We start from the raw sequence: 22,023 nt of genomic DNA, 5'->3' as shown, positions 1-22,023 counted from the left end.
TAAACTTTGGCTTTAACAATAGCCTCCAACTTTCCCAGCTTCCACCTGTAAAAAAGTCCTTCTTTCTCTGAGCCAGCTTCCTGACACACCTTGTACTTCCTGTATTACTCACTTCTCCAGTTTAATAACTTGCAAATGACAGGAATCTAAAGATCAGCAAGAAGCTGCTCCTCCTCTGCCAAGGAAAGGCAATTTAATCAATGACTGTTGGTCTTTAAATACAGTTTCTGACTGTATGCTATACTTTCATAATATTCTCCAGTTTACCCATCTTTAGTATAACCTCTGAAGGAGCAAAGTCTACTCAGTAACGGGACCAGAATCTGGCCAGACCACATTCTTCTTCCTTCAAGTGTACTTCAAGTCTAATTTAGTCACATGTTTCAGCTATGTACACATCGTGGACTTAAAATGTTTATCAACAATACCAGAGATGAGACCACATGTCTCATACATGTATTCCATCACTCATTTCATGGGACTTTTACTTCTCTGACCTGTTTACATTAGCCTCTTACTTTTAGCTTTCTTTCTACCTATGGAGTATTTTTCCTTTTTTATTTTTGAACTACATATTCCTAGCTTACCTTCCTCAAATTCTAAACTTTATGACCAGTATCCCCACTGCAAGTTGAGGCAACTAAATACATACAAACATCTTGGGAGTAGTTTTTCATTCACCTGAGTCCCACTTCCTTTTTTCTTCAAGAGTTGGTAAACCTTCATCTATTGCTTTCATGACTTTAACAATGTCTAACTCAATCGGATTGTTGGCAGACAATTATCTTTTTATCTGTTTCCCCCCAAACTAAAAATTTTGTTTTATTATCAGTCATTTTTCCTATTCTTCATAGGCTGTGTGGTCATTCCTTATTTCTTTTGAGGTAGCTGATCACCCAGGTTCAGTGTGGAGCCCACACTAACAGAACTTTTTCTTCTTTCTGTAGAATACAGATCCAACACAGCATTAGCAATGTAAAACATCCTGCCTGTTCAAACACCCAAGTTGCTCAGACCAGATGACTTAATTGCCTTGTTTCTTCAACCATCAGCTAGACCTGTTTGTGTATCCTTCCATTTAAATGTGAGCAACTCATGATCCCTCAAGTCAATGGTCATTTCTATTCTCATCCATAACATCTTCATTACTTACCAAATTGAGTTTAAAATAGCATCCCCTCTTCATGAGTCAGTGAGTGTTTGATGAAGAAATTTGTCGGATATCACATCCAGGAATATCTGGGCCCCACCATTATTACTAGCAATTCTTCTCCAATCTGTATCGGGGAAGTTAAAGTCTCCCACAATGACATAATTCCTGGTAGTAATTTTCTCTAACAAGAGTAAAGAGATCTTTAATCCATAACCAAATCTCACTTTGGGGACAGCTCATTGACTCTACGGCAGCAAAAAGCTTTATCTTTTTCCAAAGTTACTTAAGTTGCACATGTCTGCGTTATTGCTTTTGTACAATACAAGTGGACCCTACCACCTTAATTTCCACAGCTGCTAACATGCATCTTTTTCTAACATCTGTATTCAGCCTCATGTATTTCTCTGCAGAGAATCATGTTTTCTCATGCTGATTGCATACTACCTGAACCATTCAGCTGTGTCAGACATTTATGGCCATGTTCTTGATTTAGTGAGTCTGGATTTCTTTAGACCTTGTTTGTTTCAAATGCAGGGGAGGAAATGGACTGGTGTTTTTTTAAAACACTATTCTCATTTCTAATTGCTGACATGTTTCTACATGAGACTGCCACACCACTTTATAACCTGCATAAATTATGATCTAACTTCAGCGGTGGTTAGCTTTCCTTCTCTTTCTGGACTAGACACACTTTTTCCTCACTACTGTATGTTTTTCATCCTTCTCAAACAGGCAACCAGCATTTTTCTGTCACTGGCCAGTTCATTTTCCTTCCAAGGGCACATCTCTAAAACACCTCTATTATATTCTTTTAGCAACTGTCTACAGCTTCATATGTATGCTCTTCTTAAGACTGCACCTGACCTTTCAGTAACACAATTCAGACCTATCTTACTAAGCCTGAATCATTTCCATCACAAGCTCTGCTGGAAGGCAAACAAGAATGCTACCTTTTCTTTGCTACTTTCTGACACATCCCACACATTCCAGCATCTGGTTATTTGTGACATTCAGGTCCTTTCTACTGTTATGACAGTTTCATATCCCATGTTCATAGTATTAATCAAAAGTAGCAAAAAAAAAAATTACATTCAGGGAGGTTACTCCCTGCTCTAGTTCTGAAGACCCCATGAATAGTTAGTTTTTCAGACCAGCTATGAACTAAGCAGCAGCAATCACATCCCTCAGCCTCATTCCAGCACACCCACCTGCAGAACACACATACAACTATAGCCAAATCCAAGCAATAGACACATTCCCTGACATAAAATGTCTTTCCTCACGAGGACATACGCTGTAAAAACGCTGCTGCCATCTTTATGATGTGTCCCCCATAGAGTCCTAATAACCTTCCTGCCCTTTGTACCGCTCTGATTTTTCTACAGGGGTCAATCCCCTTCCAATTCTGAGCCTGCCATTTTCAACAGTCAACACGTATGCTGCAGTAGAACATACAAATCCCCACTAGCCCAGAGAATAGTGAAGAGAGGAAGGTTTGGGGTGAAAACCAGCAAATTTGGAAAAATATGCAAAGTGAATCGCACCCATCCAAACTGTGATATACCATTATTAGTTACTTGCTTATGATTTTGCAGTGTTTTACAGTGCATAAAACATGCTGCAATACCTCATTTTAAAAGACCAAAATGCATTTTTATTTTAAAAGACAAAAAAACATAGTTAAGTACCGCCTGTCTCAAATTTATAAAGTAATTTTAAAAAATATATATAGGTCATCATTTCTTACCTGTCACTGCTCCAAAGGCCAAAGATCCACTCATCTGCAGAGCCTGCTGTGCAGCTGGAGGAATCTGCAAACCAGTACCTGGAACAGAACACAGAGACACCTTGGAGCAAGCCCTTTCATTTATTTAGGAATGCAGTAACAGAAGCATCATAAATATTCCTCTTGTCATAAGATAAAAAATACCATGCATTTAAATATTTCATTCATTTATCCAAACAGTTCTGTGGAGTGTTTTAATTCAAATTCTGCAAACTTCTTCACACACTTGTTATCCAACATTGCACACACCTTCTGCAAGTCTTGCCATCAACTGAAGCCGACCAGTTGTTCCCAAATCAATTCCAGTCCGTTCCAACTCATCACTGTCCAAAAATGAGCTAGCACTGGAAGCATCAGTACGCTCAGTTACATGTCCAACTTTCATTGGTCTCCCAGCCAGCTCAAATCCATTGAGTTGTTCCAGGGCTTTTTTGGCACACTCAGAGTCTGAGAACTGTGGTTTGGAGAAACAAAAATTCAGTAATGCTTGCCTACAGGATTCAGCAACGCTTCTACTGTATGTAATATCCACAATTACGCAAACAGGAGAAACTCTTTAAGAGAATAGCAACAAGCTAATGTACATGTGCTCAGAATTTTTCATTTAAACCAAACACACACATATTTTGGTATTTACTTTCTCATGGTTAGGTACTATATATTTAAATATATTGTTGAAGTTACAGCATCTAGATACTGCAATCAACAGAAGTCATGACTGTGGCTGTCTTTCAAGAGTGACACTCAATTCTTCTGCAACCTTACAACTGCCATGGTATTTACAGTTTATTCCTAAGAGATATTCTGCTTTATGCTGCAAAACATCAAAATAAACACACAAGCCATTTTATCAGTGTTAAAACCGTCAAGTATGAACTATATAGTAAGTTTGGTTTCATTTGTGTCCATGTGCCAGAGGTCCCAGCCGAGACTATTTTCCTCATGACAAATTGCCAGGTCAGTTAAGAAACTCAAGTTCAAAAAACTGTGTACCCGAGGGTAAAGACGAAAGATTTTTTTAACTGAAAAATTTTTAGCCCCTATTATTTCCCCTATAAAGTTCAAATTAAATTATTTTCAGCCATAAAAACACCAGTCATTACTGGTGTTACTTTGCCTGCAGAAGACAGCATTTACTTTTGCTGGCACTGACTACAGAGGAAACTATTCCCATCTAAACATATTCACTGCTCATTCTCAATACCCAGACAACCATCAGAAACAAAGAAAAAGCCACTGCTGCATCCTGCAGCATGACACTTCTGAAATGACATATACAGTTATCGAGTAGCATTTTAGTACCTCCCATGCATATGTAACAAATTTTGATTGCGCTTAGTTTATTATGCTTTGATTGCTACTATATAACCACATAAACATACACAGGAAGGTTGACATATAGAGATATATACTCCTGCAAGGGAAGGTTACACTCAAATCATCTTAGAAACCTGGCAATTCTAGTCATACCGTAATGAATCCATATCCTTTTGAGCGTCCAGTTTCACTGTCCATCATGAGCTGAATACTTTCAATCTGCAGATAAGAAAAAAGCTATTTACTAACAGACATTTTGGAACAAACTCCAAGATACCAGAACACAACATGAAAACAGCCCTGTCAAATTGTCAAATACACAGACATGAATGTGAAACTATTACTTTTTATAAATTAGTTTCTCATTCCTTCCTCGTTTCAAAATTAGTATACAGACAGCTAAATAGGCACTTGGATAGTAAGAGAAGCAGGTAAACATAAGGGTTTTGAGCTCATCTATGGGTAGAGGCTTGATGCAGAATTCTAGCAGCATAAGCACACAGACATAATCAGATCGTAACTGAAACGCACTCATCATGGCACTTCATATGCTGAGAAACTCTGTTTTACAAACTAAGAAAAGCAGTATGCCTGACAAGTGCTTTGTGAGTATGAAGCTGAATTATTTCCAGAAGCTGCTAAGGCTCTACAACTAAGCTAGGCTTTTCAAATAAACTACTCTAACATAACATGCCAAATTCAAGTTTACCCTGCCAAATGGCTCGAAGATTCCTCGAAGCATATCTTCAGTTATATTGAAATGTAATGATCCCACATAGAGCCTCATAGGACCAGCACTGCCCTTCTGCAGATTATTTGCCATTGCTGCTGCTCTGTTTTTCTCTGCCTACGGAGAAAATAAAAATTCACCTTCAATAAGAAATCAATAAAAAACCCCTAAAATAAGAAGTAAATACCTATCAGACCTAAACTAGAAGATTCACCAAACATACAGAAGCTGTTGCATGATCTGCAGTCTATCAGACTTGAACTTAAGAGCTACAAAACCCAAGATCATGACCAAGTACAGAGACAAGAGACTCCAAAAGCCTTCAAATTGAACAACTTCATGCAAAATTCTGACTTCTACCTAGGAAATTATCTAGAAGGCATACACAATATAGCCTTCACTTCTGTAACACTATTAACAATTTCTTTACTGTTATTTGCTTAAGGTCAGCATTTTCCTAATACCTTTACACAACTTTCAATCACTTTAATTTGCCTGTTATCTACTGGCAACAAAAATCCATTTTATTAGCTTAAATAATCATCCTTGTTACGGTTTTCCAAACATTCAGTAGTAGCCAAATTTTCAAACAAAGTTTCTCATCAAAATACAAGAAGCATAACTCTGCATGAACAAAAATGAGGTTTACAATTCCTTACCTGTGATGCCTGTACTATGATAGGTACACCCAGGACTCTCTGTCCAGTCAGTCCTATTGCCAGGGGCACTGAACTAACATCAACAAATTCAACATAAGCAATCCCCTTTGAACGTCTGGAATTTCTATCTGAAATCATTCGCACATCACGAACCTGAAAGGCAACAACAGAGATGGAAATACTTTTAGAGAAAGATGAAAAAACCTAACGCAGCCTATTTCTCAGACACATATTAATACTGAGAATTATTTGCCAAGCCAACAGCTTTAACTCTACAGCAGCATACACTTTTTGTAACAAACATATCCCAGAGGCAAGCTAGCACTAAAGCTGTTTTTTTTTTGTATGTGACAGAGCTTGCAGCACTCTAATGCTTTACACCAGAACCTTGCAGCTGATAGAAGAAATGAAGTTTTTCCAACTTAGAAGTGAGATGAATTTTCAAATGACACTATAACTGACTGACCTATCTAAAAAAAGAAGAAAATATGAAAAATGAAGTTGAGTCAGAATTGCATCAACATGTTCTGCCTCACATCACATGAACAAGCAGCTACAGAGAAACTACATTTTTGTGTTCAAAGATTTTAATAATTAGTTCATCATTAATCCCTCTTTGCACAGGCACAAGAAGCTCCAGAAAGCCACATGCTTACAATTCTGAAAAAATACTGAACCTGTATTAAGTTGTACTAGGACAGCTTGTGGCAAAGTTCAAAATTTTTTTAACTTCCCTATCAATTACCTTCCCTACTGTAGAGAAAAATTCTTCCAGGTCTCTTGGTCGAATTCTTGCAGCCAACTGCATGCAGAACACTGTTCGAGCATCCCTCTCTTCAGGGGTAAGATTATCAATTGGTTCTCTGGAAAGAGTAAAGTTCAGCTAAAAAATCAACTGAATTGAGATCATTCATCTTTGGACCACACATGATACACTAAAAAATCAGTACTTCATAGTCTGATAGGAAAAAAAAAGCCTGCTGTATTAAAAAAAAGGCAGAGTAAAGAACTGAAGGGAATACCAAATATTAACATGGCAAGTTGTTCCATGACTGAATATCCTATTTCACCTGTGAGCACCAAATATAACTGGAAAATTCTATTTTATATGCAAAACCATAAATTGAGGTACCATTTTGCTACTGTCCAGAACTGGTACCAGATACCACTGGAGCTTACATGTCCTTTTCATCAAAAGGATGGAAGAACAAGAATATAAAAGCAAACAGGGCAAACTAGCACAGACTGGCTATTCAAATCCTCAGAGAAGTAGTGTGGGCTAGGCTTTACTAACTCACATCTTGCATTTACCCAGTCACTTTGGAGTCACTACAGCCACTGCATAAAACCAGACTGACATCCCTGTAAATAGAACGCGCAGTCCTCATTCCACAGTTTCAGCTTGTTAACCCATAAAGAAGTATGAATAGTATTGAATTACTGGAATGAATAGTAGAATTACTTTGATCCTTGACACATTCAGAACTACAATAATTTTATTTATTAGCTGAAATTAGATGCACCACTGTTAACATATTGAAGCTTCAAATCTAAACAAATCTGACTCATACTCAAGTACAAAGTACATAAGAAGTAGCATGGTGTATCCTGGATTGAGTATCCATCGATGTAGTATGTATTTTTATTAAATTAACCACACAGATACTAATCACTTAGAAAACACAATAAAAATTTAAACATCATTATCTTAGTAAGAGTTTGCCAGTCATTGAAAAACAAAATGAGATTGGTGAAATTTGACTGCATTAACGTAAGAGAATAGTCTCATTAGCAGCTATCTAAATCCTATTCCCTTAAATGAGAAGACTAAGAATGAATAAGCAGCTTCTGGACTGCAGAGACATATAGCCTCTCAACAAATAACACTAATAAATACTGGACAGCAAAAAGAAGCATTTGTACTTTCCCATTTCATACTCTAGATTATTAACTATAATTCAGCAGAAAAACTAATTTAAATCATAATTAATGGGGATTCAGCAGAAAAACTAATTTAAATCATAATTAATGGGGAGAAGATTGAAAATACAGAAACACAAACTAATAAAGACTTGTTTTGCAAACTGACATTATTTACAACCTTTTATGACATGGGAAGAAAGCAACATACTACCAATATCCTTTTCTCACTAGCTTTCTCAATGAATTCCAGCATCACTTATGAGTGCTGGAGAGCAAGTAGTCATTCATTATTTCGTCATCACTTTTCCAACTCCAACTAGACAAAAACAAACAAACCCAAACATAGGTAAAAAGTCATACCTAACAGGGCTTTTGTCTTTTCTGAAAGGACTTTTGCTTCTAGAGCGGCGTCTGCTAAAAAGAAAGATCAACAAGATTAGAAGAAAACTTTCCAATATACCACTCCTGGTTCTAAACAAAATCTATTAATGATGCAATGAAAAACAGAGAAAAGTCAAAAACCTTAATTTGATGCTGTGAGGCAGACCAATCTTCCCTCTGATGGCACTGTTGAATTTTGGACCAGAACTATGGCAGAAGAAAAGACAAAAGACCTGAGTATTTGAATTCAAAGTTTCCTGTCTGTACTCACATTACACTCCAAGTGCTCACCCACCCTTGCCTCTGAACTTGTCAGCATTTCCATTAGCAGCACTCACAGCATGCATCAGATAATCAGTTGGTTACCAATACATGCAGCACTTCAGACCATAAGGCACAGAATATGATCCCCTCCCACTTTCATCTATACCACAAAATCCCAGAATATGCAGGACTCTTCATGAGACAGTCAGCCATAGCACATTTGTATATGCAAACTATTCTGAGCTACAGTTACTGTTATAACTATTTTCACCCGTCTTTTTGTCCACATGCAAGTTCTACATACTGACGACTGCAAAGCATAACATTCATGGCCTGGAACTCGGCTTCAGAGCTGTATGCCAAGTGGTACTGGCAGGATTACTTGCTCAAGTGTAACATTTTAAAATCAAAAAGTTCCAAGAAATTTAAGGTGCAAGAGCAAACCAAAAGTGGCTCCATGCAGAAACCTGCAAGGGACACATTCACTAATGGTGTCTCAGCTCTAACCACTGAAGTGCTGCAAATATATAAATGAAGCTTCCTTAAAATTCCTCATGGCCATCAAACCACAGAAACAGTGAACCCAGCAGTCAGCTGTATACAGACATATAACCACAAAAGGAATCCAATCTCTTGACTGAATCTAATTTAATTCCCCAGGCCTCACACAGAGTCTCTTAGAACAAACTGTAATCTGCCCTTCGCTTCCACGTTCAGGACAGTCCTCTTGCTAGTTAAGGGGGCACCCATGAAGAGACTGAGACAAGGGCAGTAAGATTTATCCTATTGTGCTCTCCCTGAATTTGATCTCCTGGTAGAGAGTTGTTCAAAAGGCAAAGAACAACACCTGTTAACATTCTTCCTGTATCTCCACCAAGCGCAGAGGCACTCTGCACAGACTGAACACTGTGCACTGGGCTTTGGCTTTCCATCTGTACACAATTGATTCTTTCTGCTGTTGCTACAAATTGATGTAAAACACCCTGAAAGACACGGCAGGCTGAAGACATTAAGTAGTCTTTCACTAAATCCGTTTGGTCATGCAATTTGTCTGAAAAATGTCTTCTTGCTCCTCAGTGGAGCAGTAATGCTTATAGTTAAACTCAGCATCCGCCACAAGGAGGAGGATGCCCATTTTTTTAAGCATGTCATGACACAGGTGGAAGTAGTGGGCCAAGATCCAAAACCGTGCTGGCCAGGTTAAAGCAAGGGAAATATGGCCCTGTACAACACTGGAAAAAAAATAAAGAAAAAAGACCATTTAGAAACTACTCATGAAGAGAAGATAACTACTTACTGAGAGAAAATAAGACATAAAACACAGACACATGTTGAGATGAGATCACAATTGATCAAAACCAGACTTTTTTTTTGCCTAGGAGAAATTACTCCCTTTCCTGCTCAAGTCCAGACAAATTATTGCCAGGAGTGTCCATTCAGGTTCTTCAGTATCTATGGAACAACTACCAAAAGCTGCATCTGGAAATACTGGTACTAATTTCAGAGGCTACCTTCTTATCAGACATGGGACTACCTTGCATTTTCACATCAGATGTAAAACATGGTGCTCTCTATTTTAATTCAAATGCAGACAGACAAACCAATTACAGTGACTCCAGAACACTAACATGAAGACCCAACTAAACAATAATAGTTAAGAGCAGGAGTTTTCAAGGAAAAGGTGAAAGAAATATTTTAAGTACTCATCTAAATCTAATGAATAACAAAACCAAAACACAAACAACTGAGAAGTAACCGTTTTCAAATGCATGCACAAGGCGGGGGTGGGGGTGGAGGGAGGAAGAAAAAGGGGCAGCAAAAAACCCACAATCCATCACAACTCCAAAAATCTCCATTTTTCTTTCTTGACTAGTACTATCTTATTTACAGAACTCCATGAGGCCAACATTAAGAAACCCCAGACCACTGGAACACACCAAGCAGAAAACTGCCTAGGGCAAGGTGAGAGCCCAAATTATCTTCTCAAAATCAACAATTTACCCTTTTCAACAGTACTCTCCCTGTGTTTTTCTAAGGAGACTCGCTTATAAAGCTGTACATCTCAAGTAAAGTTTCTACATTGCTTCCACTGTCTCTACAACTGTTGCCCAGTTCCTGCTAACCTGTACGTAAACACCATGTCACAAGCCATTAATCTCTATGTCTAGGAGTCACCTTCTTTGTAAGCCAAAGTCCCGTGTGCAGCCAAAGCACACACTTCCACAAAACCTAAGAGATGCCACCGGGCCCAATAATGTCAGGTCAGAAGACAGCTAGCAAATTATCAGCTGTTACCTACTCACTCATATTCAAGATTCCAACAAAAAAATGTTGGACAAGGCAAACTCTGGCTAACAGAGTCCAGGAGAATCACAAGGAACTTTCAGTCATCATTGTAATAAACCTGTTTTCCTAACAGCTTTGTCTAAATTTGTAATTTCAAAATAGAAACAGGATGGTCTAAGTGACTGCTACTTTATGTTAGCAGCAGCTGGGATTTCCCCAACAGATGTCTATGCAAGACTACTCAGTCAAATTCCTTCTCCTAAGAGACCTTATGATACAGCTATGTAACACTTAAGTGACAATATATGTGAAAATAACATGAGATAAAAAACCCTATGAACACTAAGCAATGCAATACAGTCACCTAATTTTAACCTAATTTAAAATTAAAACATTTAACCACATTTGAAGCCTAAAGTGAGAAACTCAAAGTTTTCAGGTTCCCTGTAGCACTCTCCTCTCCTTTTCCTTCAGAATTATCTATACTAAACTTTTTTCCTCACTACTGCTGAGATGCCTCCTAGCTACTCCCAGCAGTAAAACCATCTTGGTTTACAGAAAATCAGCTCGAAATGAGCCTTTATAAAGCTCATGAGGAAGATCACAAGGAGGAGGAAGAGTAAAAAATAAGATAAAATAGAAGCCATTAAGCAATTTGATCTAGATACTGCAGTTAGCCACAACCCTGTCAGCACTAACTCCAACCCAAAACTACCGGAACAGCCCCACAAGGAGAGATTCCAGAAATAAATTCTCCAGCCAGAAAGAGTATTCTGGCAGTCACTTTTGAAACACTGAACTTATGCCACTGATACAGAGACAACTTCTTCAAATGAAAGCTCAGTATTGGTAGATCCAAAGGTGGCTGGTGATGCAGGAGGGCTTTATCACCAAAGTTTTCATCTCTCTGAAATTCAGCATCTGTTACATAGATTTAAAAGTGAGTCCCTGCATTTTAAGAGCCCTGAACAGGAATTCTTCACAATCCCTTCTCTTTCACACATTTGGAGCCAAAACTAGAACTCTGGAATCACATTAGCATGTTTATAATTTTAACAGGACTGTTCATCCTCTGCAACTGAATGACAGCAACTGCTTGCTGACTGCCATCAGTCAACACCAAACCTTCTGGGACACATGTGCTTGCCCTATACCAGTTTTCCACAAAACCATCTAAACACACTAGAATTCTACTTGGTTAAGTGAAAGCAATGATTTGGCAACTGAAGCAGTGAACAAACTATCAAATGAACAGCACAACTATGTACCGTCAGAGCATAGTACATTATCCCTGCTTCTTGCTCCCTGTATCTCAACACCAGAGCAATCACCCAGAACAGCTACGAGAGAGTGTCAGGATAGCAAAAAAGACCCCTTGCAACTACTTACCTTTCTGGCATAAGGTATCTCAGAGCATTAAAACAGGCATGGGTTATTGTAAAACAATACTTTCAACCTCAGAACATTGGAACTCCCAAATTTCTCCAGGTGAAAAACCTTCTCACCCAGTGACAACAAGAAAAACAAAGAATAAAACCCTCCAACACAGCTGGAAGAACGCAGCAACTCCCAAGAGCTCCCAAGCAACCACAAGATGAAACAAAGGACATCCTCTCCACACAACACTGCACTGGAGGGAAGGATGCCAGCAGGCTCCACATACAGAAGGCTGAAGTTTTTGATCAAGGTCGTCTGTACCTTGAGCCACAACAGTGGCACTGGCATAACCCAACCAGCTACTGTCATCTTACACGTGCAACAGTTGTGGGAAAACTACTCTGTACTGCTGAAATCTTTACAGCTGAAGTCCAGAGCCGTGTACAGAGGCTCTGATACTCAAGACAAAGGAAAAGCAGGGCTGATATATTACGATCCCCACATACACAGGGCTGATGATGCACAGGACGCCATTGCACCCTAGAGGACCCAGGAACTGCAGCAGGTTTTCATGACGAAAATGCCAACATCCAGATGACTTGGCACAGACTGAGACCCTGAGACCTCAGGAAGTTTTTGTTTGTAGTCCAAGAGTACAAAAAGCCCGAAGAAAAACATTCATGTTCATAAAACTGGACAAGCCTACAATTTATCAGAAGGTAAACACTGTCTGCTCAAACATCTTGAAGAGATTTCTCTATCATGGATGGCATTATATGTCATGATTAAAAAAATACATTCTTTTCAAATGCCTTCTTTTAACATCATCTTTCATTCCAAAATTTGACAACAATTGAGATGAGACCTGCACAACAACAGAGACAAACAGCAGCCTCAGGTAATCAATGACAGTCAAGCATACAGCCCAGTTCTCACTGAGTTTCTGCAGAAAGAGGCAATGGGAAGCATAGGGGAGAGCCACAGTACAAACCATCAGAAACAATACTGATGAAAAAACATCTTTTGAGAATTGATTTACAAATGTCTGGAACTACCTACTGCTGAAGTTCTATCAAGCTAAATATCTGAGAGGAATTGTCAGCCTCTAAACAAGCCTGAGAAAAAAGCAGGGCAAATTTGCAACACACGGGCATTACTAAGACAAGATGCTCCCAGTTTGGATGCATAAACGTGGAATATGTTTGTGTGAATATCCATTTATGGAGTTAATGTTCAAGAACAGCAAGACAGTAAAAATCTTTAGTAATACCCAAAAAAAAGGATACGAGCCTGGAACTAAATAAACATACTACAATTAATTTTTTGGCAGTTAAGCCATCAAGTTCATATACTTTAAATAGTTAGGGCATGGAGAGAATTTGGTTGTTATATTGATTTTGTGATAAACTTGGTTTTCCACTCAGCTGTACACATTCTTTCATTTGCTTTCCCATCTCTGTCTTGGCTAAAAATGAAAACTAGAAGAGGAATATTACTATCCTCATTTTCACTCTGTATTTACTGACATTCTTTAAACTTCACCTCTCACTTTCTTTTCAATTATAATTATTAACCAATTTAGAAAGCAGAGAGTGAAACTTCAACCTTCCACATTGTAACAGTGAAGCAGCACACATGCAACTCTGAACAAATAACCTACTAGGGACTTCTGTAGCGGCCTCTGAATCTGCGGTCTCTGCTCCTAGACCGGCTGCGTCTGCGTTCTTTGCTTCTGCTCCGTTTCCTTTCCCGGCTTCTGCTCTTTTTCCGTTCCCGATCTCGGCTCCGTTTGCGTTCCTTACTTCTGCTCCTCTTTCTGTCATGGCTTCGACTTCGACTCTTGCTCTTTTTTCTCCTGACAAAGAAAAGTGCAACTTCAGATACACATACAGTTCAGTGTCTCTGTTACAGACACCCATAGGAAAAGCATTTACCTGATGGTATTTGTACTTTTTATTGTAAATGGGAGGCTAAGCATGTCAGCAATCTCCTTTCATGAGCCACATGAAATCGGCAACAGCACATTTTTCTTTTAAATTTTTTAACTGCTAGAGAGTGCTTTCAGAGGAGTAAAAGGACTAAAAACCCATTTCCCATGTTAGACCTAGTACCCAGCAGTTGCAGTACCTCATCTGGTGTTCAAACATACTTCGTGATTTTAAGAATAAATCATATAGTAAAGTAAAACAAAATGCAACAAAAACAGAAAGAAAGGCAACTCTGGGGTTGTTTCCTCTTAATACTCCCTGCCAATTGTCTTTTACATGCTGCTTAAGAGTTTTGCTTCCTACTTGCTACTCCCACTCATATTATTTAGAACACAAGTACAAGCATGTAATCTGTATGATTTCAGAAGGTGACAGCAGCATACATGCTGACTTCAGTGCATTTCTGTAATACACAGCTAACTTTTTAGTGTTTTGTCAACTATCAACTTTGTAATTTTTCTCTTTACATCAATAACCTCTTCACCAAATGATGCTTATAAGGTAAGGAATTTATTTTACAGACTACACATCTTTTGGGTATCACATCCAGGCGTTCACATCCTGGAATTACGCTTGGTGAGCAAGGTGTGCTTGTACTCTTGTTTTTTAAAAAACTTGTATTATAAATTTACACATCTTGAAAGGGCAGGGACGCAGAGAACAGAGCAAGACAATTCAACACCCTAAACCTTTTCAAGAAACCACTGGTGTCTTTAACAGCTTTCCACCGCTCCAAACCACAATTCTACAATAAATAAGTTTTAAAATGCAAAATCCATTGCATAGGTAAATTAACAAAAGTAATTTAAATATGCTGAACATACTAAGTCTGCATTTTTATCTGATGCTAGGTGAATGTTTCTGCAATTTAGATTACATCAGTTGCAAAGGGTATTAACTACATTTGTAAACAAAATAAAATTTCCAAATTGCTGCAACTGCAAATTCCAAGCTTTTGCAAACTATTTCCTTAAACACCACTGACACGGATTCACAAGTCCACAAAAACCAGCAGCCTCTACCCAAATGCAGGGAACTGAGAAAATACTTACTTCTTGCTGCGTTCTTCATGGCCATTGGCACTGCTCAATTTGTTCTCATCCTAAGCAGGGTTGATAGAAGAACATCGTGAGGACGAAGTGGAAATATTTCAAGTGGTCAAAGGGTAATGGGAATAGGAATAAGAAAATAAAAAACAAAAATTTTAATACTAAATTACTTGTTTACAGTTTAATGTGGAAAGCTTTAGAAAATTTAGGTAGGCATGTTTAACCACTTTGCTGCTTAAATTTAAGTCATACAATTACAAAATACAAGACTTACATCATTTATAAGTGTGTATTAAATTGTAGATACTTCCATACATGGTTTAGAGAGCAAGTTATCCTGTAGAATTCAGCACTCAAGTGACTAAATGTTATTTCTATAAAATTTAAGAGGAAGTCTGAGGTGTTTGCAAGCCCCTCTGATTAGTACCAAGGCTATATCTCTGCCTAAGCCCCGTGGCTACACTAGCAGCCAGCCACTATCGATTTCCTGTGACCGATGCCATTCCCGAGATCTTCACTCATTTTCGTTGAAGGGTTGTAAGAGCTTGATGTCACCTCTGTCACACATCTCGCCCTGAAGCAAACAGGGATTCACACTGCTTTAGTAACGTCGACTCCCAAGAAAGCCATCAATAATCCACCAGTGCAGCCTAAACATCCCCTATTTCCATACCTGTTTACATGGAAAATATCCATGTTAAGCCAGGACATAAGAATTTTAACACAACAGTTCACAAATTTCTCTTCAAGATGTAAATGTAACTGCTAAATATTACATTAACTAAATATACCACTTAAAACTTACAAATGCTCATCCAAAAATTCATGACATGGTTGTAATAAACACTGCAGAACAGACTGACAACAGCTGCTATATAACTTATATACTGGCTTTACAGTTTAATCACATTGGTTACATCAAAAGTACAATTCCTAGGCGATTTAAACTTATATACGTTTCTTCCAAAATCAGTAGCTAAAGCATGCAGTCTATTAACACTTCACCACCATCTGGTGGAAAACAAAAAAAGACAGTATTCATTTGCTGCTGGTTTAAGTGAAGGACATCACTAAGCTAATTGATAAAAATTTTACAGAAAAATTGACATTTCCTAATTAAACAACTAGGACAGAAGAACACAAGAGCTTCTTTTAGAATGATACCGCAGACTGTGATACTGTCTTTTACTTGCTAAGAACATTCTATTCAGGGATCCAAGAATTTCTGTAAATTCATTCACTCAGCAATTGATTTTCATCTGCCCTGTTGAAAGATTACCCGCCAGCAGCCTTCTGCATTAAAAGCAAGTCCCACTCTTCTTGCACTGAGCAGATTGTTCAAATATTTACTTGCCATGGGACTGGTGAAAAGGTTATTCTTGGAGCCCCGCTGTTTTCCCAAACCACTGCATTCACCTTGTTGCTATACCAAACTAGAATTCATAATTTTAGAGGAAAGGTTTTAGGATTTTGATTTCTGGGGTTTGTTTGATTTTGGTTTTGTTTAGTTGGTTTTTGGGTGGATTTCTTTTGTTTTGTTTGGATTGTGTTTGGTGGCTGTTTTTTTTTTTTTAACCTAGGGGACCACGGTACAGCGATACGTCACTCAATTACTACCTTATGATTGACAGTTCACACTGGAATCAAAGGTGAATTCATGGGAGTAGAGGTGAGATATCGTTAGGCAAGTCTACAAAGAGAGATAGATGGGCATTTATTCATCACGCTGAAGTGAAACTACTGCACAATATAATTACATTAACAGTATATATTAACTTGAAAGTTACATGTAATGTATGTCCAATAAGATAAATCATGAGGGCTCCAGGGATGTTAGTTTACAGTTCAGCAGTAGTTTCATGAATAATGCTAAATTAAGGTAAACAGGACCTCACTGGCATATTTTTTCTCACCTTCTTGTAAGGAGCTTCAAGCATTGCTTCAATATCAATATCATCAGCCATTTTTCAGGACACCTGAAAGAAGAAACAACTTTCATCTGAGTTGGAAAACACCCTTGTGCTTTATATTCCAAAAGCTTTTGTTTATGAGGCCATCACTGCACTGGCTCGAATTCACTAAACATTTAAAAATTCAGTAGGTATTTCCAACAAAAACTGGAATGAAGTTTTGCCCAATGAGATAGTAACAAATGTGTCCGAAATAATTACAGCTGCAAACAACAAAATGTGACTGAACACCATTAGCCAGAGGAAATCCAGAGGCACTCCATGAATTTCTTTCAAAACAAAGAGCACAGCATATTTATGACACTAACACAGCTCTGGTGGCCATCTTGAGAAGTGCTAGAGCTTCAGCAAAGGACAATGAACAATCAGGCAAACCTGTTCACAGCTCCTAGCCTTTGCCACCATCATTTAGCAATCTCAGCATGGGGACACCATGGTGCTTTAAGAAATGCAGCTTAATCCATTACAGGGGTCACAGGAAAACAGTTATGATTCCAGCACTAGGAGCTACTAAAGCATACAAAAAGTCACCACACCAGGTAACACTTGACACCATAGACATTTCGGGTTTAGCTGCTCCTCTTATTTCTAATTTCAACCCCTTAATATAATTTTATGTTCACTATACTCTGAATCACTTTGACACTTAGACTCTTGGTTTCCAGCAATCTAAAGTGGCTTAGGTTATGGAGTGGACAGGAGGGTGAGGTTATTGTGTTCCTTCACCAGAAATTGTTCTGACGCGATGATTAAATCAGGCCTGTGGTCTGATCTTCATCCTTTTGGCTGAGGGCTCGATGTGGTTCAATCAGATTAACAATGCCCGCCTTCGGCCATACTCTTCTGCCAGAAACTCCACCTCCCTTCATGGGCTAGCAGTGTCTTGCAGATTTTTTAGCCACTTCAATTCCAAGTAAAACAATCTGTCAATGACCTGCTCTTCAGGTGCGGCTTTTGGCCCAAGCCACTGCAGATTGCTGAAGCCCTGAAATTCCATCCAGTCTGGAATTTCACATCTCAAAACAAAAACATCCATCACACCAGGTAACACTTGACACCATAGACATTTTGGGTTTAGCTGCTCCTCTTACTTCTAATTTCAACCCCTCAATATAATTTTATGTTCACTATACTCTGAATCACTTTGACACTTGATTTCCTCTCCCTATGCAGGTATGCCATTAAGCACCTCTCAAGACTCTTGGCATTAAACTTAGATATTCAACTTCCTCAAATCTCTTAGTGGAAGTTTCTCTTCTTTTTCTTTCTTAAGCTCCAGAATGGCCAGTCCTCTAGATCAGAGTCTGACAGCCCAACACTGAAGGTTTGTGTGTGCACCATAAAATGGATTTTTAATTATTCAGATTAGTTCTTGCACCTTGTCTACAGGCAGTAGAACTGTGCTGTCCTGAGACTTCAGCAGAATAACAAAAATGCTCCAACACATCAAGATCCTTTACACCAGTCACTTATAATGTCGTAATTGAGAATGCTTTGCCAGAGCTGCAGCACACCTGACCCTGGCCCAGGGATACATTCCAGAATAAAACACCATCCTCAAGCAGGATCACAACACTGGAAGTTCACATTCAATACTTAATTGAGGCATACTAACCTCATTTTCAAATTATTACTGTTGGGCTACAGTGTTATCGCTTACAGATATGACTGTCCTTCAAGTGTAAGAGCTCAATTTTACTTTTTACTACAGTATTTATAGTCAGCTTTTCAAGCCATCTACATACATGCACGTGATTTAATTCACAGCTGTTCTATCAGTATGTAGTATAAATAGTACATCAGTATGATTAAAGGCATGGAAAAGGCAAACCCAGATTTCTACAAAAAAATTCCCCCTGGTGACAACTCCCACCCAAAATTACATTTCCAGACGTGTAATTTAGCCAACATATCGAGCTACACTTGGGGAAGAATTCCTCATCCTGAAGAGGGGTGGCCATAATAGGGACCACCAAATCCTGAAAAGCATGGAAAATTGCAGAGAGAATGACTATTACTGCATTCCCCCACATAATAAGTGAATGAACTATCATCCAGTGGATTCAAAACAATCGTCCTTATACACAAAGCATTTAATCATTGAATTCACTGTTGAAGGGCACTGTGGATCCTAACAAAGAAAAAGAAGCACATGCAATGTTTAAAAAAAAAACCAAACCAAAAAAGTTTAAAGAAAAAGATTTTCATTAAACAAAGGCACGCCTCGTGACCCTGAACTACAACTGACAACTAAGCGCACACAGAGAGAACTGTCAATGTTTGACTGCGCTGTTCATTCTGCTTTTGGCTTTTACTGCCGGCCACCAGCATTCAATCTCCTGAGCTGCATGGACCTTTGGCCTCACCCTAGTAATCTGTACCCTTTGTACTCTTTACAAATCACTTCCACTGGGACAATACCATGTTATCAGAATTCCTTCTCTCTACGTATACCAGTCCTGCTATCAGCCCTGCGATGCATACATGTAATGCATATAATCATGCTTCATACAAAGCTCGAAGTATTTTTTTAAAAAACGCAAACGAAAACCCTTAATAATTTCAAATTACTAGAAAATCCTGACAGATTCTTAGGTATCTTTCATTAAACAACAACGCTCCAAATAATTTTCCTAAAAGCCTTTCAGCTTTCTCAAAAAAGCTAAGTATGGCTAACTTGTTCGTAAAGGGGAAAAACGAACCAAAACCACTCAAACAAGCACACGAAAAACACCAACAAAAACACATACCAAAACATCAATATTTTAAAAAATGAACTACACTTGAAACTTTGTGGATCTACAGAAAGCGTAAAGGGACATGAAATTTATTGCAACGGAACTAGTCACTATTTGGAAAGAAATCACTCTCTTTCTGCTAAACTATACTACATAAAAGCAATTTAAAAGGGTCCCGTTCTCAAAATTATTTGTTTTAGAAATCCAACGAATGTCAATTCGACACGTTTTTCATGTAGTGTCCGGGAAGAACATCAGGAAACTTTAAGGAGGGCTCCGACGCCTCAGAAGGGAAGCCAGCCTCTCAGCAGGACCCATACATACATCTGCGGGCAGGTCCACAGCCTGCAATTCCCAATTCCCTCAATTCCCACATACTCCTGACAGGATCGAGCGGACCGAATTCGGTTTTCCCAGAAACAGCGATGCCCCGCGCTGCCTGCCCCGCCGCGGCCGCCCTCTCACGTCGCTTCTTCCAAAGCCTTCACTCCCCGCCCGCGGCGGCCGCTGCTCCCCCACGTCCGCCCCGTCTCCCTGCGCGAACGGCCCCAAGCTGCTCACGCCCGGTCCCTCCGCACAGCGCCATCACGAGAAGAGAGGGGGAGCTGGAGCGGGGGGAGCCGGGGCGGGGCAGCACGACGCCGGGGGAAGCGGGGCCTCCCCGCGACGTGGCCACGGGAACAACCAAACCGCACAGGGCCTGGCCGCAGGGCGGGGACCGCCGGCCGCGCTAGCCCTGGTGAGGCGCAAAGCGGCCCCGCGGGCAGGGCCGAGGCGGCCATGGCAGCGGGAGGGGCGCAGACGCCCAGGCCGCAGCACCCCGTGGAGCAGGCCGCCGCTCGCCCGGCGGCGGGGCCCGGGGCCCACCCGAGTTACCTGCGCCGCGGGCAGTGCGATCCTCGCTAGGGCCCCGAGGTCCGGCAGTAGCGGCTCCGGCGTTACTACCCTGGCGGTCGAGAACGGGCCCGAGGGCTTGAGCACCTTCTCCAGGCGTCTGAATATTAAATGGACGGCGGCGCTCAGGCAGCCCCGGGGAGCGGGCGGCGAGGGGCGGCGCGACCGTGAGTCGATCCCGGTGCCGGTCTGGCCCCGTCTGTGGCTCCGCAGCTGCTCCCGAAATGGCGCCCGGCCGCTCGCGGCTCCGCGCACGGCACGGGGGCGCCCAGCGCACCGCGCAGGGGCCTCTCGCGAGACGCACGGCCAAACAAGCCCTTACACGCTCGAGCTCGCCGCCTCTCGCGAGATATTGAGCCCGGAAGCAGTGGCTCAAATACTCGCGAGATTTGGGTAGCCTTGTGGCCTTGTCACGGGCCTTTGCGCTCTCGCGAGGGCTCGCCCGCCCGCCGGGAGGGGCCGGGGCCGGAGGAGGGCGTCGGGGCCGCGGCGGTCTCGCGGTGCGGGTGCCTCCGGCCTTGTGGCGGTCCGGTGCGTTCGGAGCACCCGTTCCTTCCCGGGCTCTGGAGGAGCCGTGTCCCAGATCCTTCAAGGACTTTCTTGAGCCCCATGCCGAGGCCTTTCATAGACTCTTGGTTTCCAGCAATCTAAAGTGGCTTAGGTTATGGAGTGGACAGGAGGGTGAGGTTATTGTGTTCCTTCACCAGAAATTGTTCTGACGCGATGATTAAATCAGGCCTGTGGTCTGATCTTCGTCCTTTTGGCTGAGGGCTCGATGTGGTTCAATCAGATTAACAATGCCCGCCTTCGGCCATACTCTTCTGCCAGAAACTCCACCTCCCTTCATGGGCTAGCAGTGTCTTGCAGATTTTTTAGCCACTTCAATTCCAAGTAAAACAACCTGTCAATGACCTGCTCTTCAGGTGCAGCTTTTGGCCCATGCCACTGCAGATTGCTGGAGCCTTGAAGCTTAACTCAGAAGGGAAATAGTGTTTTGTGAAAAAAGCCCCTTTTTAACAGTGCTCGATGCTGTCTCATTAACAATGCTTTGTTTCCCTCAGAGCTCACAGAATTGTTCATTTGTATTTAAATTTAATAATACAGTTTGGGGCAATTGTTCAAGGTAGGACAGACAGCATTAAGTACGTTTCCTGCTGCAATCAGCATGAAATAAATTGCTGGGGAATTTTAGGTTGTTTTGTTGTTGTTGTTATTTTAGAAATTCGAAACAACATAAAGAGAAATTCTAAACAAACTTTGCCTCCTTAAGTTATAATTTTATCTGAAAATCCTAGGCTACTGTCTCATTTAATTTCATTTCTAACTAAGTTCCTGAAATGTTAATAGCAGAAAATCATCCTGCAGCTCTTGCCCGCAGTACCCAAGTCTTTCTAAGATGAAGTAGTCAACTAGTAGAGTTTGGAACATTCAGGAAAAAATATCTGTTTAAAATTAAATACGAAGCATTACTATAATAGGGTTTTTTCCAACCTAATAATTTCTGTACC

The 22,023-nt window shown here is 40.3% G+C and overlaps 1 protein-coding gene across 14 annotated transcripts in view; it reads right to left on the bottom strand.

The window, feature by feature from the left end:
• The window catches only part of RBM39 (RNA binding motif protein 39), a 28,526-nt gene extending 7,795 nt beyond the window's left edge, over positions 1–20,731 (bottom strand). For 2 of the 14 annotated variants that reach the window (XR_009419283.1, XR_009419284.1), the window contains exons 1-13: positions 20,498–20,731; positions 16,827–16,889; positions 14,917–14,966; positions 13,537–13,731; positions 8,091–8,156; positions 7,929–7,982; positions 6,391–6,508; positions 5,646–5,798; positions 4,966–5,103; positions 4,410–4,475; positions 3,189–3,393; positions 2,901–2,978; positions 1,154–1,334 (exon numbers count right to left, since the gene is read on the bottom strand). Coding sequence is in view for 10 of the 14 variants with exons in the window: in XM_059480909.1 (XP_059336892.1) it covers positions 2,901–2,978; positions 3,189–3,393; positions 4,410–4,475; positions 4,966–5,103; positions 5,646–5,798; positions 6,391–6,508; positions 7,929–7,982; positions 8,091–8,156; positions 13,537–13,731; positions 14,917–14,966; positions 16,827–16,877 (1,174 nt within the window). In the remaining 4 variants the exon portion in view is untranslated. Of the gene's footprint in view, positions 1–1,153; positions 1,335–2,900; positions 2,979–3,188; positions 3,394–4,409; positions 4,476–4,965; positions 5,104–5,645; positions 5,799–6,390; positions 6,509–7,928; positions 7,983–8,090; positions 8,157–9,060; positions 9,446–13,536; positions 13,732–14,912; positions 14,967–15,187; positions 15,587–16,530; positions 16,604–16,826; positions 16,890–20,497 lie in introns of all 14 variants that reach the window. The other 12 variants (XR_009419285.1, XR_009419286.1, XM_059480909.1 and 9 more) reach the window with 10 other exon arrangements.
• Positions 20,732–22,023: the final 1,292 nt, after the last annotated feature.

Source organism: Ammospiza nelsoni, chromosome 12 (genome assembly GCF_027579445.1).
Source record: "Ammospiza nelsoni isolate bAmmNel1 chromosome 12, bAmmNel1.pri, whole genome shotgun sequence".
Taxonomy (NCBI): Eukaryota; Metazoa; Chordata; class Aves; order Passeriformes; family Passerellidae; genus Ammospiza; species Ammospiza nelsoni.
Note: the sequence above shows the minus strand (reverse complement) of the source record. Positions and strands in the feature narration are given on the sequence as shown.